The 16,888-nt window shown below is 44.8% G+C and overlaps 1 protein-coding gene across 1 annotated transcript; it reads right to left on the bottom strand.

Moving 5' to 3' along the window:
- Nucleotides 1–8,290: 8,290 nt before the first annotated feature.
- LOC149429167 (tyrosinase-like) lies at nucleotides 8,291–16,362 on the bottom strand. Its single transcript, XM_089666656.1, has 4 exons — nucleotides 15,568–16,362; nucleotides 12,230–12,440; nucleotides 10,070–10,211; nucleotides 8,291–8,670 (listed from the first exon to the last, which is right to left on the bottom strand). The coding sequence occupies exons 1-4, from the start codon at nucleotides 16,360–16,362 to the stop codon at nucleotides 8,490–8,492; spliced, it is 1,329 nt and encodes a 442-aa protein (XP_089522782.1). The 3' UTR covers nucleotides 8,291–8,489.
- Nucleotides 16,363–16,888: the final 526 nt, after the last annotated feature.

Raw genomic sequence — 16,888 nt, forward strand, 5'->3', positions numbered from 1 at the left:
AATGGAACAGAATAGAATAGAAAATAAAATTATAGAATAGAAAATAAAGGAAAAGAATAGAATAAAATGGAATAAAATAGAAAATAAGGAATAGAATAGATAAGAATAGAATAACATAGAATAGAAAATAACGAAATAGAATAGAAAATAATGGAATGGAATCGAAAAAAACAATAGAATATCCTGTCACAGAGTCTCGTCCTGTCACAAGTGCTACAAGAACTTGTTAGAGACTGATTAGAGGAGACAGTCGGAGAGTGGGAACATGTTATATGAGACTGCTAGAGAATAATGACTTTATAGTACCTTCACAACTCAATTCTCCATCTACTCCTAAGTTTGGAGATTCCATAGTGCCTTGGGTGGGACGGAACCTCCATCCCAATGTCTGGGTTCTGTGGGGGAACAGAAGGGTGTGTGCCCAGGTGTACACAGCCCTTATAATGGAGGTTTAGGAATACCTCAGGGCTCCAACCAAGAGAGACAGGGGGTCTCCTACAGGAGTCAGAGAGGCTGCCACCTGCCGCCTCCATTCTGCCCAAGGCACTATGGAATCTCCAAACTAGGGAGCCCCATCCAGGACTACCACCTAGAGACCTGGAAACCTGGAGAAAGCTGCAAGATCAGTTTTCTCAATTTAAAACCTATGCTACCTAATCCTGCACTCAGTAAACGTGCAAACCCGTGTCCTCTTGATGACCAATTTCACCGTGACAGAGTCTCGTCCTGTCACATAGTCTCGTCTTGTCACAAGTGCTACAGGAAATTGTTAGAGACTGATTAGAGGAGACAGTTGGAGAGTGGGAACATGTTATATGAGACTGCTAGAGAATAATGACTTTATAGTACCTTCACAACTCATCCATCTACTACTACCTTTGGAGATTCCATAGTGCCTTGGGCGGGACGGAACCTCCAACCCAATGTCTGGGTTTTGTGGAGGAACAGCAAAATGTGTACCCAGCCCTTATAATGGAGGTTTAGGAATACCTCAGGGCTCTACCCAAGAGAGACAGGAGGTCTCCTACAGGAGTCAGAGAGGCTGCCACCTGCCGCCTCCATCCTGCCCAAGGCACTATGGAATCTCCAAACTAGGGAGCCCCATCCAGGACTACCACCTGGAGACCTGGAAACCTGGAGAAAGCTGCAAGGTCAGTTTTCTCCATTTAGAACCTATGCTGCTTAGTCCTGCACTCAGTAAATGTGCAAACCCCGTGCCCTCTTGATGACCAATTTCACCGTGACAGTCTCGTCCTCTCACACACTACAAATACTGATTATTATACACCGTTTGGTGGTGTCATGGGTCCCAGTTGAAGGCCCATGTATCTAGTAAGTTTTCCACCTCTGAGGCAACAGACTTAGTGATAAAACTTGCTTGTCAACAAAACAATGGTGCAGCACAAACATGGGATCATTGCTGGAGATGGGAACCTCAGACATTGTCCCTCCGAGGAAGTTATGGACCAAGTTATGCATTCCAATCTGCCGCGTCATCCCGTCTTTTGGATTCATAAAGCCTACAAAGATCACAGTACAGTATTACAGTCCTCTGGTTACATTTCCTTTCAAGCCCCCAAATCCTTCTCTTTTCCCTTATTGGGTCTTGGGTGCTACAATCTAACTTGAGTTTGGCAAATAAAAAATGAAAAAAAACCAAAACAAAAACATGCTGAGATACGATTAATATCTGCATCCAGAATGTGACATAAAGCCAGGGATTTTTCAGTAGGAACATGATAGTATGCAGTGCCACACCTCCAGCATTGCATGTATGTATTAGCAAGGGGTACTGGGGTATGCAGGGCTGGAGGGTCCTTAATTGCCAACTGCTAGGGTATTTATTGTCCTGGGAGATCTATTGTTGCTGTGGGGGTTATTGTTGCCTGGTGGATCTACTCTTGGGGGGTATCTATTGCTGTAGTTGTTGCTGGCTGGTGATCTATTGTTGCTGGGGGGAATTACTGTTGAGGGAGTTTCACTGTTGCTGGATTTTGGAGGATTTATCAATGCTGATTGCTGGTGGATCTAGTGTTGCTGGGGGAATATATATTGTTGCTTTAGGGTCTATCATTGCTGTGGGGGGTCAATTATTGTTTTGGGTCTAATGTTGCTGGGAGATCGATTGTTGCTGAGGGGTTTATCATTGTTGTGGGGGATCTATTATTGCTATTGCTGGGGGGGGTCTATTGTTGCTGGATGTGTCTGTCATTGCAGTTGGGGGATCTATTATTGTTTTGGGTCTTTTGTTGCTGGGGGATATATTGTTGCTGAGGGGTCTATCATTGTTGTAGGGGTCTATTATTGCTATTGCTGGGGGGGGTGATCTATTGTTGCTGGGGGAATTACTGTTGAGGGAGTTTAACTGATGCTGGATGTTGGAGGGTCTATCAATACTGGTTGCTGGTGGATCTAGTGCTGCTGGGGGATTATATTGTTGCTGCAAGGTCTATCATTGTTGTGGGAGGTCAATTATTGCTATTGCTGGGGGAGGTCTATTGTTGCTGGATGGGTCTGTCATTGCTGTGGGGGGGTCTATAATTGTTTTAGGTCTATTGTTGCTGTGGGACCTATTGTTCCTGAGGGGTCTATCATTGTTGTGGGGTGGTCTATTATTGCTATTGCTGGGGGGGTCTATTGTCGCTGGATGCGTCTGTCATTGTGGTTGAGGGGGATCTATTATTGTTTTTGGGTCTTTTGTTGCTGGGGGATCTGTTGTTGCTCAGGGGTCTATAATTGTTTTGGAGGGTCTATTATTGCTATTGTTTGGGTTGGTGATCTATTGTTGCTGGGGGAATTACTGTTGAGGGAGTTTTACTGTTGCTGGATGTTGGAGTGTCTATCAGTGCCGGCTGCTGGTGGATCTAGTGTTGCTGGGGGGAATATATTGTTGCTGCAGGGTCTATCATTGTTGTGGGAGGTCTATTATTCCTATTGCTGGGGGGGTCCATTGTTGCTGGATGCTTCTGTCATTGCGGTTGGGGGGGGATTGATTATTGTTTTGGGTCTTTTGTTGCTGGGGGATCTATTGTTGCTGAGGGGTCTATCATTGTTGTGGGGGGTCTATTATTGCTATTGTTTGGTGGGGTGATCTATTGTTGCTGGGGGAATTACTGTTGAGGGAGTTTCACTGTTGCTGGATGCTGGAGGGTCTATCAGTGCTGGTTGCTGGTGGATCTAGTGTGGCTGGGGGAATATATTGTTGCTGCAGGGTCTATCATTGTTGTGGGGGGTCTAATGTTGCTGGATGCATCTATCATTTTTCGTAAACAGAAACGCGGTTTCCCATAGAAATGCATTGAAAACCAATTCATCCGTTCTGGACGTCAGAAAAATAGTAAAAACCATCTTATCCATTCAAAACTCTTCATAAATTGCACTTTAACTAGAATGACCGAATGACGGCTGCACTGCGGCCAGCCAGTTCTGGGAGGGTGTCATATGATGTCCTCCCAGAACGTGCTCTCCTGCGCGCCCCCAGGGGCGTGCACCTGGCGATCTCCGTGATCGTTGTATCCTACAGACACAGCTGATCACATGATGTGGTAAAAGGCCAATCACAGCAACCTTTTACCATGTGATCAGCCGTGTCCAATGACACACTGATCACCGGAAAATGCAATTGCCGGTTCTCGGCTGCACTTTCCTTACGCTGTCAGAGCAGTTGTCGCAGCAGTTGTCAGAGCAGGGATCGGCACCAATCATCAGGGCACTGATGATCAGTGGCCTGATGATCGGTGCCCAGCAGTGCCACCAGTCAGTGACGCCCAGCAGTGCCGCCAGTCAGTGCCCAGCAGTGCCGCCTCATTAGTGTTGCCCAGCAGTGCCACCTCATTAGTGCCGCCTATCAGTGCCCATCCGTGCCGCCTATTAGTGCCCATCAGTGCTGCCTATCAGTACCCATCAGTGCCGCCTATCAGTGCCACCTATTAGTGCCCATCAGTGCTGCCTATCAGTGCCGCCCATCAGTGCTGCCTATCAGTGCCCATCAGTGCTGCCTCATCAACGCACATCAGTGAAGGAAAAAAATTACCAGCTTGCAAAATTTTATAATAGAAACAAAGAAACTTTTTTTATCAAATATTCTGCTCTTTTTTGTTTACAGCACAAAAAGTAAAACACCCAGCGGGGAGTACATACCGCCAAAAGAAAGCTCTATTTGTGATAAAAAAAATTATAAAAATTTCATATGGGTACAGTGTTGCATGACTGCGCAATTGTCATTCAAAGTGCAACAGCGCTGAAAGCTGAAAATTGGCCTGGACCGGAAGGGGGGTAGAGGTGCCCAGTAGGCGAGGGGTTAAAGGCTATCCCTTTTGACTACATCTGCTCCAATCCCCACCTGGCACCCGACTTTGGCTCGAACTGGTTCTCCTGTGATCCTCTGTTCTCTGGAAGACCTGCATACCTCGCACAGGAGCCCCCTGCCTGCAGACCTCATCTCAGCGCATCAGCCGTGCTCCTGGGTGGACCACCAACGAGCACTCCCACAGGTGACCTGTGCTACTCTGGGCCTGACTCCTGCTGTCCCACTTTCAGGGGAGTCTGGAACGAAGCCCTCACTCCATTGGCCTCTGTCACCAGGTACGTGATAGGCAGACAGGCTTTAAGATGGATGAGGACCAATCTTTCAAAGCACTTTGTGATGACAGGGTGAGTGCAACAGGACGAAAATGACCTAAATCTGTTGCAATGGAATGCTTTGGCACTGGCACGATGGTAGCAGACTTGAAGCTCGTGGGAACAATTGACTGGGCCAAAGACAGATTGAAAATACCTGTAAAGACCTCAGCCAGCTGCACTGCACATGCACTGAGTACACGGCCAGAGATGCCGTCAGGGCCGGCTGCTTTCGATGCATTCACCCTGCCCAATATTGGGAAAGTGAGTGGCTGCTCACCTGGTAACAGCTCAGCTTTGAGCATGGACTCCATATACCCCTTTTCAAAGCGAGCGTAAAACAGAATGAACTCATCGGGGAGCGAGGCAGAGCTGGTTGAAGGTGTTCTGTTGGGTGAATTCTGGTCAGTAATAGCCAGTATTCCTTGCCACATGCGTCGAGGATCTGCGGAGTTGAAATATTCCTCAATCCGCTGTTTGTGTATTTTGCCTTACATATTCCCCTCTTCAGATTAGGTCTGGAGACCGGGAGGCTTACGGTGTAGCCAGAACCAAAGGCTGTGTTGCGTTCTTTGAGCAGGAGATGAACCTCCCCATTCATTAAGTACTTCTGATTAGAAAACATCATGATGTTCTTGTGACAGGAGTCACTTTGGGTGGGGGGGCCCCATTGAACACATCCCTCTTTGGAGAGGTGGGGAGACCCCTGTCTCAGATACCCATATCCCTATTATGTGCAAGTCACCCTGTGCCTGTTAGGGGTACAGGGTGATCTGTCCTATTAGGGTGGGGGGGTGAGGGGGTTTGTTGATTTAATGCCATGTGGTTCCATCCCATTGTTCTATTGTGTGTCTTGCATGGGAGCAAATTATAGGATGTATGTTTGTGTATTGGCTTGGTGGGTGTGGGTGTTCCAGCAGCCTCCCTCTCCTCCCTGTTAGGAGTACAGGGTAGAATGTTCTAATATTGGTGTGGGGGGGTGTTCATTGTTCACTGCCATGTGGCTGCATCCCATTGTTCTTTTGTGTCTTGCTTGGGAGCATACTATTATGGGATATATGTGTTTGTACTGGCTTGGTGTGCGGGGGGGGGGGGGGGGGGTTCTGGCAGCCCTTCCCTCTGATGGGACGGCCTGCTGATGAATGTGTTTTCTGTCTGGGTGTGTATTTCCCCGCCCTGTGTATGTATCTATGTTAAAATAAAGCAGTCTATTTCCTGTCTTTCATACAAGTCTGGTGCTGTCTCATCTTGTATGGTCAGCGGTGGTGTCCGTGGATCTGTGATCGGACAGGGAAGCGGGAGTCTAACAGAAATACCCTAGTGCAGTCGGGGTCCGGTTCTTCTGTAGTCACCTTATCCACACACCCATTGATGTAATTAAGGACAAAGTTGGGGTAGGTGTTGATATTGGTGACTCAATCAATGGTGGCCTGTGTAGCAGATTTTCTGCAATCTGTATGTGTGAACTGCTACTGGAGAGCGACCTCAGCCCAATTTTAACAGTCCTGACTTTGGGACTCACACATTTGAAAACTGGAGAGTACTTGGCCAATCAGATCATCTTCCATTGTTCCTGTTGGCTAAGGTGAGGAAAGGGTGCAACTCTGTAAACATCAGCCACATTTGTATATACATGATCCAGGGTTTGTCCCCTAGTGAAACAGGGGACCTTCTGTTGGAACCTTGTCAAAACATCTTAGATTGCAGTGAATAACCACTTCAAGTCCGGACACTTTCACCCCTTTCCTGTCCAGGACAATTTTCAACTTTCAGCACTATCCCACTTTGATTGACAATTACGCAGTCACGCAACATTATACCGATATGAATTTAGCAATTTTTTTTAATACAGATAAAGCTTTGTGTTATTTATTCACCGCTGGGATTTTTGCTATATAAAATGAAAGTGTCCAAAAATTTTGGGAAAAAAAAAAAGTTATAAAATTTTGCAAATAAATTATATTTCATCATAAGTCTTGGTCAACTATTCAGTTATTTAATAAAAACCAAGTTAGTTTATAACCAAAAATTATTTTTTTAATTTATTATTTGTGGGGGTTTTATTTTACATACTGCCACCCTAGCAGTACAGTGTCACCATGGTGACACTACTACTTGTGGGGGGGGCGATTTGATTTTTTTTTTTTTCTCTTTTTACACACTGGATTGCTTTTACAGCCTTTATGGGTGTAAAAGCAATAATTTCTCTCTGGCTGCATTCTTGCAGCCATTGAGAACTACAGTGTTCTGTGATTGGTTACAGCTTGTCACATGATGAAAGGCTGTTGTGAATAGCCCTGTACCATGTGATCTCTGATCATCATTCACACGTAGTAAGCAATGTCAGAAGTGACATCTTGCTTAATAGTCTACATGTGATCACTGATTAACATGCGTGTCATACTTACCTGCTGTGTGTAGCTTTGTACAGAGCAGCCCCAATCCTGAGCTCCACAGCTGGTACTCCTGGCTCCTGCCAAGTGCCCTCAAAGCAAACAGCTTGCTCTGGGGCACCCAAGCCAGGTCATTCCTGAGCCAGACAGCCATGGCTCAGCCCAGGTTTTTACCTTCAAATATTTTTTTTAATTAAAAGTCCCACACAAATCTTGAGCCTTTAGAACCATTTTAACCACTTCCAGCCCAACCCATGTATATAAAAGGCTGGATGGGAGCAGTGCAGGGGTGGGTGGCTGTTTATAAAAAAGGTCTCCCCACTTGTGTGCTCCCTGGGAGCTTGCAGCACCACAATCCGGTGCCTGGAGGATTGTTGTATGGGACCTGTGAGGTCCTGATCGTGTGATCACTGATTGGCTAATCAGTGATCACAAGATTAGTAAGCAAGATGTCACTTCTGACATTGTGATCATTCACAGATTTCTGACGTAATAAACAGAGGTCACATCAGCCTTGAACCATGTGACAAGCTGTGACCAATCTTAGCCGATAGTATTGGCCAGTGGCTGCAGGAATGCAGCCAGAGAAATGATTGCTTTTACACCCATAAAGGCTGTAAAAGCAATCAGTGTAAAAAAAAAAATTCATCACCCCCCACAAGTAGTACAGTCTCACCATGGTGACTGTACTGCTAGGATGATCGTATATAAAAAGTTAAAAAAAATAAAAAAATTTGAACATTTTTGGTTATATACGCCAACTTGGGTTTTTTTTTTTTTTTTTTTTTTTTTTTTTTTTTTTTTTTACACAAAAAAGATAACGGAGATCAATTTTGGCCAAGATTTACAAAATTTTATAAGAAACTTCCCAAAATTTTGGACTTTCATTTATAGCAAAAAAAGTCCCAGTGGTGAATACATACTACCAAAATAAAGTTGTTGGTCTCAAAGTGCTAAAAAAATTCATATGGGTTCAGTGTTGCATGACCGTGCAATTGTCAAAGTGATAGCGCTGAAAGCTGGCCTGGACAGGAAGGGGGTAGAAGTGTCTGGCCTTGAAGTGGTTAAACATGCTTGGAGAATTTCAAAGTAAAACATAAAAATGAAAAATTCTTTTAAAAAAGGAATTTTGTTTCACTTTGAAGAGTACAAATCAGAATTTTAAAGATAGCTTTGGTTCATGTGCCCCAGCATTCCCATGGGCTGGTGTAGAAGTTACTGGATCACAATTACAGCCAATTAAGTGGCATTTTCAGATAAATACAAGACACCATTAATGTCATTTAATTTTTTTTATTAAAGTTATATATTTTCTTTTTAACATAAATAACGCTCAAAAGCCAATAGAGATCATTTGGAGGTGAACCTGCTGAACAAACTCCATGAGATCTTGTTGTGGTCTTGAGATCAGAGTCATTTGACAGGGTTTCCATCACAAAATGGCAGATCCCAACCTCAAGACTTACTTCAAGGGAGTTACAACCCCTGGTATTTAGAGTAGGTGTACCCAAATTTGTCGGAGGTGCGAAGGAGGTCTTTGTTCCTGTAACAAGGAAAGTACGGAGTGCAGCAATCGTCACGACCGTGACCTAGTTCTTCATTATCAGGGTACATGTCTGGTGTTGCCTTGCGTCTGCGAAGCCATTCCTCGAAGATCCTACAAATATTTTATGGACTTTAAGCAATGTACACAACCAGAATATTTATATATAAAATAAACACTTTAATTAGGAAAATTTAACTTTTATGATACCAGAAGCCATCCTTTAGGTGACCCACAATGCCCAAGGCTAGTAGGAGGGCTCCCAAGCCCAGGAAATCACTTCAGAATTCTACATTTCTGGTGTTTTTGAAGCCAGAGTTTCCCCCTATGGTGGTTTCTTACTCTGACCCTTACATTGACCTGTGTGGTTCATTTTGTTCCGAATTGAAAATTGACAATTTTTATTTTGGAGAGTCGGACATTTTGAACAAAATGTCAAATGTAAATACGGATTTCCTTTAAATAAAAATTATAGCCATCTTTCAAAATTTGAAGAAAACAAAACCGCCACAGAGGGCCAAGAAGAGAGCCACAGAGGGCCAAGAAGAGAGCCACAGAGGGCCAAGAAGAGAGCCACAGAGGGCCAAGAAGAGAGCCTTTTCTAAAATTCAAATTTCAGAGAACAGAATAGAAAATAGATTAGACCAACATTTAATAGAAAAGGAATAGGAGACTATAGCTGTCTTTTGAAATTCAAATTTCAAAACTTATGAACGCAACCAACTAAATTAGCAACTTATCAAAATGGAAACAAACTAAATTTTTTGTTCTACACGTCTACCTACATCACTGCAGTGCTCATGCTCATCAGCAGTGGGAGTTAAGAAATTCTCTAAAAAAGGCCCTGTAATGACCATAATCTCTAAAACCAGCCATAGCTGGATCAAATCACAACCGGTTCAGCGGGTACTAGGCAAAATGTGACCCATCTATGGACAGGCTGGTTGTATTGAAGTTGACCCATCGATATCTTCAGTACAACCAGAATGATGGAGTTCCCCCCCCCCCCATGCATCACTACCAGCAATTATAGTCAGCAGTAGAGATCACAGTGATGCCGGCAGAGAAGGCTCTCTGCCGGTAGAACAGAATAGCACTGGTGGGAGGGATTCCTGGCGACAATCAAGCAATTATAGGAATTAAAGGAAATTGTATAATCTATGGCAGGGGTGGGCAACTGTGGCCCTCCAGCTGTTGTAGAACTACAAGTCCCATGAGGCATTGCAAAACCGACAGTTACAAGCATGACTCCCAAAGGCAGAGGCATGATGGGACTAGTTCTACAGCTGGAGGGCCACAGTTACCCACCCCTTATCTAAGGGATATAACATGTCTCCAGTCTGTCTCCTCTAACCACCCATTAAGTGTACAGCCCAATTTTCTGTAGCATTACAAATACTGATTATAGGGGACCCTTTGTGATGTCATAGGCCATAGTAGAAGGCCCATCTTTCTAGCAAGTTGCTCATCTTTGATGTAACAGATTTAGTGACAAACCAACCACCACACTTACTTGTCAATAAAAGCATGGTGAAGTACAAAGATGGGATCATTGCTGGAGATTGGAACCTCAGACATCGTCCCACCCATAAAGATATGGACCTGGTTATGCATGCTACGCCGCAGGGTCGTGCCATCTGCTGGGTTCAAGAAGCCTACAAAAGATCATAAGGCAATATCTGGTTACATTTTTCGTTCCAGCTCCCATGTCTTTACCAAAAGTGGGACTAAATTCATCAACCTTAACCATTTTAATTTGTACGCTGAAAGACTTAATAAAAATAAAATCCTCCTGCCTATCTTTACTATTTTTTTCACATTTCTTCAGTTGCTTTCTGATTTCTAGCCTAGGCAAAAAAATATGCCATACCAGGGAGTCTTCATGGGCATTTTTCCTTCCTTCCATCTTGAGTGGGGCCTCTCAGCCAAGCACATCCTACCTGCATGCCTGAGCCAAGGACAGATTGATTCCAGGAAGTAAATGCTACATGAATCACCTGCCCTTATTCCAAAGTAGCCATGGCAATTTTTTCCCCAACAAAATAAAAAGCATGGAGATCTAGATTGATACAATTGCTTTGAATATGTATGAAATTAGTACACACACACACACACACACACACACACACACACACACACACACACACCTCATGTTTTTAGTATCAGAAGCCAATAAAGAATTAGCAAAAAAACCTTACTTTGCAATGGCCAGATAGCATTGGTCCATGTTACATTGGTTACCCAAGTTTTTAATGGGGCCCCCTGTGATTTTACAGGTTCAGGCACATGCATTTCTATACTGTTGGGTCCTTTACTCAACATATCACCGTTGAGTTTATTTTTTAGTTTTGGACAGGGTACAGAACTTTGGGCACTTGTCTTATCTGAAGGTGATTTAGGAGAGGTGCTCGGTTCAGCTCTTTGAAACAGCAAACTGGGTCATTAATTGAACATAGGAGCTTGGATTCAGCAGCACTCTACAAATCTGGGGTTCCCCATGATAAAGAGGAGACCCAAATTTAAAAATCCATACATAAATGAGGGCCAAAACCACCATCAAGAATCCAAGTCCTTTAGGAATCACGAGTAACAGGAAAACAAAAGCAGCTCAAATTGGGCCTTCATTAGAGGCCAAGACCACATCACTCAAGTAGGTCCTGTGTTCCTCCTGGTGCATGACAATGCCCGGCCTCATGTGGCAAGAGTATGCAGGCATTTCCTGGAGGATGAAGGAATTGATACCATTGAATGGCCCCCACGCTCACCTGACCTAAATCCAATAGAACACATCTGGGATGTTATGTTTTGGTCCATCCGACGTCACCAAGTTACACCTTAGACTGTCCAGGAGCTCAGTGATGCCCTGGTCCAGATGTGGGAGGAAATCCCCCAGGACACCGTTTCATGTCCAGACGTTGAGGCATACAAGCATGTGGGGGCCATACAAACTACCGAGTACCATTTTCAGTTGCTGCAATGACATTTCAGCCAAAATGGGAAAAAGACGCTTCAACCATCAGGTCTACATTGTTTAATGTCTGATAAGGAAGAGGCTTTGCCCAACATTGTTTGTGTTGCTTTTTTGACACTGTACTGCTAGGGTGACAGTATGTAAAAAAATAAAAATGTAAAATAGATATAATTTTTGGTTATAAACTAATTTGGGTTATTTTTTTTACTAAAAAGATAAAAACAGAATAAATTTTGGCCAAGATTTATGAAGTATATGCAAAATTTTATAAGAAAAAAAAAAAAAAAATTCCCAGTTTTGAATAAATACCACCAAAATAAAGCTTAGTCTCAAGAAAGGCAAAATAAAAAAAAATAAATAAATAATAATAATAATAATAATAATAATAATAATAATAAATAATAATGGTACAGTGTTGCATGACCGCGCAATTGTCATTCAAAGTGTGATAGCGCTGAAAGCTGAAAATTGGCCTGGACAGGAAGGGGGGGGGGGGGGGGGGAAGCGTCCAGACTGGAAGCTGTTAAACAAGCTGAAGTTAGAAGCCGATTGGCTACCGTGCACAGCTGCACCCGATTCAGAGGGCTCCAGTTTTTGTAAATCTCCCCAAGACAGGGAATAAGGCGAGATCCCCAACAGTGACATTGTAACAAGCCAACTTTTTTTTTTTATATAGGGGAGGTTAATATACTGTTTGCTGACCTTCTAAAGCATTACGGAAGCTTTTCTTTGAGGTCCTGTAGTAGGGAATGGTGTCAAAGGCTTCCCATTTCAGCGTGTCCTCTACATCTTGGAAGGTGGGTAGGAAGGTTCCATTTTCAACTCCAGGCTTCCTGTGTAGTCTTTCCATCTGATTATAGTCTACAGCACTCAGGCAGTAAACATCAATATAGTTGTACCCGCTGCAAATAGACTAAGGGAAAGAGCCTCGTTAGAGAGATGAATGCTTGTTTGATGAATTTTTAAATACTCCCATTTTTATGTTAAATTCCAGTGCCCATGTATAGCCAAGTGTATGTACAGCCATGCGCTTCACCTGGTCAAATCAGAGAATGCTTTGCATTGATTGAAGATGCAAAGCACTCTGAATGGTAGCAATCAAAACCACCACCGGGCCAGTGTGCACATTGCCATAGTCCAATGAATTCAGTCATTGGCCCTGTATGTGGAGGTCAGGGGCGGACTGACAACTCATGGGGCCCCCGGGCCAATAGGGGGATCATGGGGCCCCTGTGTCCTTGCTCAAACTCAAAAAAGCCTAAGTACCAGGGGCATCTCATGGGGCCCCCCTACTGACCCCAGGCACTCAGGCAGTGCCCGAGTTTTGAAATGGTCAGTCCACCCCTGGTATAGGTATACACTTGTAGCTGCAGATTCCAGCTGGTAATGGACACTGGATAAACAAAATCTAGAGAGTCCGATCGCCCCATTGTGGTAGATGTTATCAAAACACCACCTTAAAAATGATTGCACTGACATTAAGATATTCTGTATGCGGACTTGTACAACCACTGCCTCTTAGATGCTACCTCTCCCAGCGGATGAAAAAGTCCTCCATTAGGATGGAGCCCACTCACAAGATGAATGGAGTTGGAGTAAGCTGCCAAAGCTTCTGAGCCCCCGCCACTGAGACTGAGCTTGACCTACCATGCATGCCCCCTGGCTATTCACAGAGCTGGCACAGCTAACAGAATGGGGGAAGGGGGAACAGATTTGTACACCTGTTGCCTAGACAATGTTTCTGCGGTATGGTCCCCCCTTTTTCAAGTCTCTCTTCAAATTGTGCCAAGTAGCCAACCTCCTGCATTCAGTGTAGCAGGACAGCCGCTCACAGTGCTGGGACAAGGCAAGCTAGTGGCCTGGGTGAAGATGTCAAACCCCCCCCCCAATGTAGAAGCATTGTTGGCATGATGGGAATCACTTTGAGTGGGGGCCCAGGGTACACAGCTCCCCATATCCCTATTATGTGCAAATCACCCTGTGCCTGTTAGGGGTACAGGGTGATCTGTCCTATTAGGGTGGGGGGGGTTGCTGATTTAAAACCATGTGGTCCCCTCCCATTGTTCTATTGTGTGTCTTGCATGGGATGTATGTTTGTGTATTGGCTTAGGGGGGGGGGGGGGGGTCCTAAAGGAAATACTCAACACAGGCTGGCACAGTTCTGCTACAGTTGGTGAAAATCCACCCCCCCCCCCCAGGTACACCAATCTTCACACTTACCCCCTAGGCAAAAGGTTCCTTTGAAAGTTAAAAAAAAAAAAAAAAAAACTACACCCTCAAAACACCCTCTAGTACAAATCTGCTTCTCCCAGCAAATGTGCCCCCAAATCCCCTTGCAGTAATCCTGCCCCCCAAATTTCCCCTCCTAGCACCCCACAATCATTCCTACTAGCACAAATCCTCCTTTCCAAATCCACCGGATACTTGACCATTACAGGTTTTTGGACATCCCATAACCATGGGTATTACGGTGCTGGCCATGCCACTGACTCCCAACAGCCTCAACCCTTCTGGAAAGACTCAAGATTTGGGATCTGTGGGGATATGTTCCCATTCAGCTAAAAGCCTGTCTGGGGTCAGGAAATTAGGTTGGACAAAACCTGCTCATTGCTGGTATTGAACTTCATCCCAAGTCTTTATTAGCACCATCAGGCCTTTGTGCATGCTGCAAAATGGTCAAACCATGTATTTACAACTGGCCATTATGGTTATATGCTATGCTGCAATCAACAATATTCAGGGGTGTTGGGTAGGTGCAGCGGGTGTGGTGGGCAGGTCCAGCGGGTAGAAAGTATACAGAGTCCTGATTTGCTAAAAACAATGTATTTTACAAGTAGTTCAACAGTATGACCAGGCCTGACAGGAGGGCTAACCTGACCAATATCACTTACAACAGCTCAATGCAGAGACTGGTTTGTAGACTCAGTTGTCCACAATGAGAAGCGAAGTACAGCCTGGCGAATCCAACCAAAAAGGGGAAGCTTCCTGAGAAGGTAAACAGTCCCTACTCTCTCCCTCCTTCACTGGAACTTTTCCCAATTGGTAGTGCTGACTGACAGGGAACCTGTCCCTATGCTAGCCACTCACAAAGCATGCCAAAACCTGTGGGAAGAGACTTAAACTCTGCTTGACCTAAGATGGCCATCAGGCAGGACCATGGATAACGGAGAAACACCAGTCCTCCTGTAAAGGGCCCTGGCAGCTGGAAAAGCCAGATGTGGGCAGGGAGGGTGATAGGCATGGTGGGGGGGAACCAATCCCCTGTATGACTCTGCAGCAGCTGAAGCTAGCTTCTTTTCCTCCCACTGGCTTTCAGCTGCTGCAGAAAGCCATTCAGGGGTCAGTCCCAGTAATTATCAACCCCTCCCCCCCGCAAGACCCATCACTCTCCCTGTGCACCATATGTCCCCCCCCCCTTGCTGCTGCCCAGCCATCCCCTGTGTGCCCCCACCCCCTCAGTGCTGTCATTTACCAGCCCCTTCCTTTCCTAAATGAACAAGGTACCAATCAGTCACTGTATTCATTCATAACTGAAGCATAGTAAAAAACTATTATTTTTCTGGGGTGCACCCCATCAGGTTGGCTGTATGGTGCCCCGTGGCAGCCCTGCCACCAGGGCCACATGGGACAAGAGCATCCAACCAGATCACGGTCCTTTCAGACAGAGGAAGCCAGAAACCCAATGTCTCTACACTTCCTCCCCTCGGCATTGCCGCTGCAGTCCAGCGTCACCTGTTCTGGAAAATAGAGACTACCTGTCTACAGGTCTGGTCCAAATTTCTAACAGATTGACAAGGGTTTCCATATAGATCCTTGCTCTGTGCAAAACTGGGGAAAGCAATGCAGATGTGAATGCTCCACTTTAGAGATTGCCCATTGTTAATGGTCATGGTGACAATATTTTAGACTAAGACCTAAGCAAGGACAAATTCAACAGCACAAGCAGTTTGCTTTTGAGGAAGATGCCAACAAAGTGAGGGGAAGTTTCTCTAACAGAGCCCTGAAGAGCAGTACAAACCTGAGAAAGGTTCCCCACCTACCTTCCAAGTGGCAAAATGGGAGTATCTACTGATAAACCCTTGCACGTCATTATCCCCGAAGAAGTCATCGTTACAGATGGAGCATTTTTTCTCTCCTCGCCAGTCCCAATAAGGAAGGGCAAAGTTTTTATCCCCTGTCAAGAGCTGAATTTGTCTCTCTAGGAAGAGGAGGCCCAGCCGATGCCAACCGGGAAAAGCTGGACCTTGATGGGCATAGTTTCTGGTCAAAAGAAAGTCCCCAGCTAACAGAAGTGGTTTTGTGGAGTAGTAATGGATCCAAGAAAAAACATCATAGATGAAGGCATCAATAAAGCGGTACGTGTCCTTGTGATGGCGGTCTCCAGTGTATAAGATGACAAAATTTTGACTTATTGTGGTTTTGGCCAGTGCCAAGTAGCTGAAGAATTTTTTCCTTTCCAGAAAAGAAAGTTCTCGAATTTCTTTGCGCACAACGGTGTTTTTGCGGTCACATTGTTCTCCAAAATACCCGTACTTACAGTCACCGCAGTCATAGCCTCTGTAGTCTTTGAAGCACTCGCAAGTGGAGTTATAGTAAAAATGTGGCCAGTCCAGGCGGTCGTCGTCATATTGGGGCACTGTGCCAGCTGCAAAAGGGGTAATTGTAATCCGGTTACGGCATCTGCCGCGGCCTGAGTTGGAACCACAGGGGCTGCCATCCTTCCAAAGCGGGCAACAGATTTTTGTCTGAATTGCAATATCTGTGGTGCAGGCTCGTGGGAATTGACCCTGGACTAAATTAAAACCAAAAACGAGGAAGACTCCAAGGGCAATCATGGCTCACAGCAATAGAAGATTGACCATTGGAGAAGACAGCAGACCCAGAGTGTTTCGGAACTCCAATCTAAAATAAATAAAAAAAAGTTGTAAAAAACAGGGGATTCTAAATGCATGAAACATTAAGTGAAATATGGGAGTTAGTTTAGGAAATGCAAAGAGTATTTCTGTGCCACTTTGGAGCAGGTAATGGGCTTTCTAAAAACTCAAGCACTTCCTGCTCGTGTTTTGATCGCCTCTCTACAACTGGATTTCCAAACACCACTATAAAAGACAGGTAAGGGGTTAGGACCCCCCATTTACCTGCGTGCATGTAAAGAATGAGTTCTTTACCCGGGATATATGCAGACTTTGGTTATTCACCATTTATGAACTGACTAGGGTGATCACCCACTAAATCAAACCTCTGGCTGTAGCCAGAAGCCATTCATTTAGTCTCACTACTTCCTGCTGTGCAGGCAGCATGCATCTTTGGTTGCTAGGAGGATGCAAGGAGCCACCTACATTCTAGTAACCAATAATGCCA

The sequence above is a fragment of the Staurois parvus genome, unplaced genomic scaffold (genome assembly GCF_062004578.1).
Source record: "Staurois parvus isolate SC_StPar_1 unplaced genomic scaffold, SC_StPar_1.0 ptg002763l, whole genome shotgun sequence".
In the NCBI taxonomy this organism is placed as follows: domain Eukaryota; kingdom Metazoa; phylum Chordata; class Amphibia; order Anura; family Ranidae; genus Staurois; species Staurois parvus.

What these genes read in the sequence shown, in the direction of transcription:
- LOC149429167 (XM_089666656.1), bottom strand. Translation starts at nt 16,362, where the DNA reads ATGATTGCCCTTGGAGTCTTCCTCGTTTTTGGTTTTAATTTAGTCCAG. An exon ending in CTTCCGTAATGCTTTAGAAG is followed by an intron (nt 10,212 to 12,229) that starts GTCAGCAAACAG and finishes GATCTTTTGTAG; the next exon opens with GCTTCTTGAACCCAGCAGAT. An exon ending in CACCATGCTTTTATTGACAA is followed by an intron (nt 8,671 to 10,069) that starts GTAAGTGTGGTG and finishes AAATATTTGTAG; the next exon opens with GATCTTCGAGGAATGGCTTC.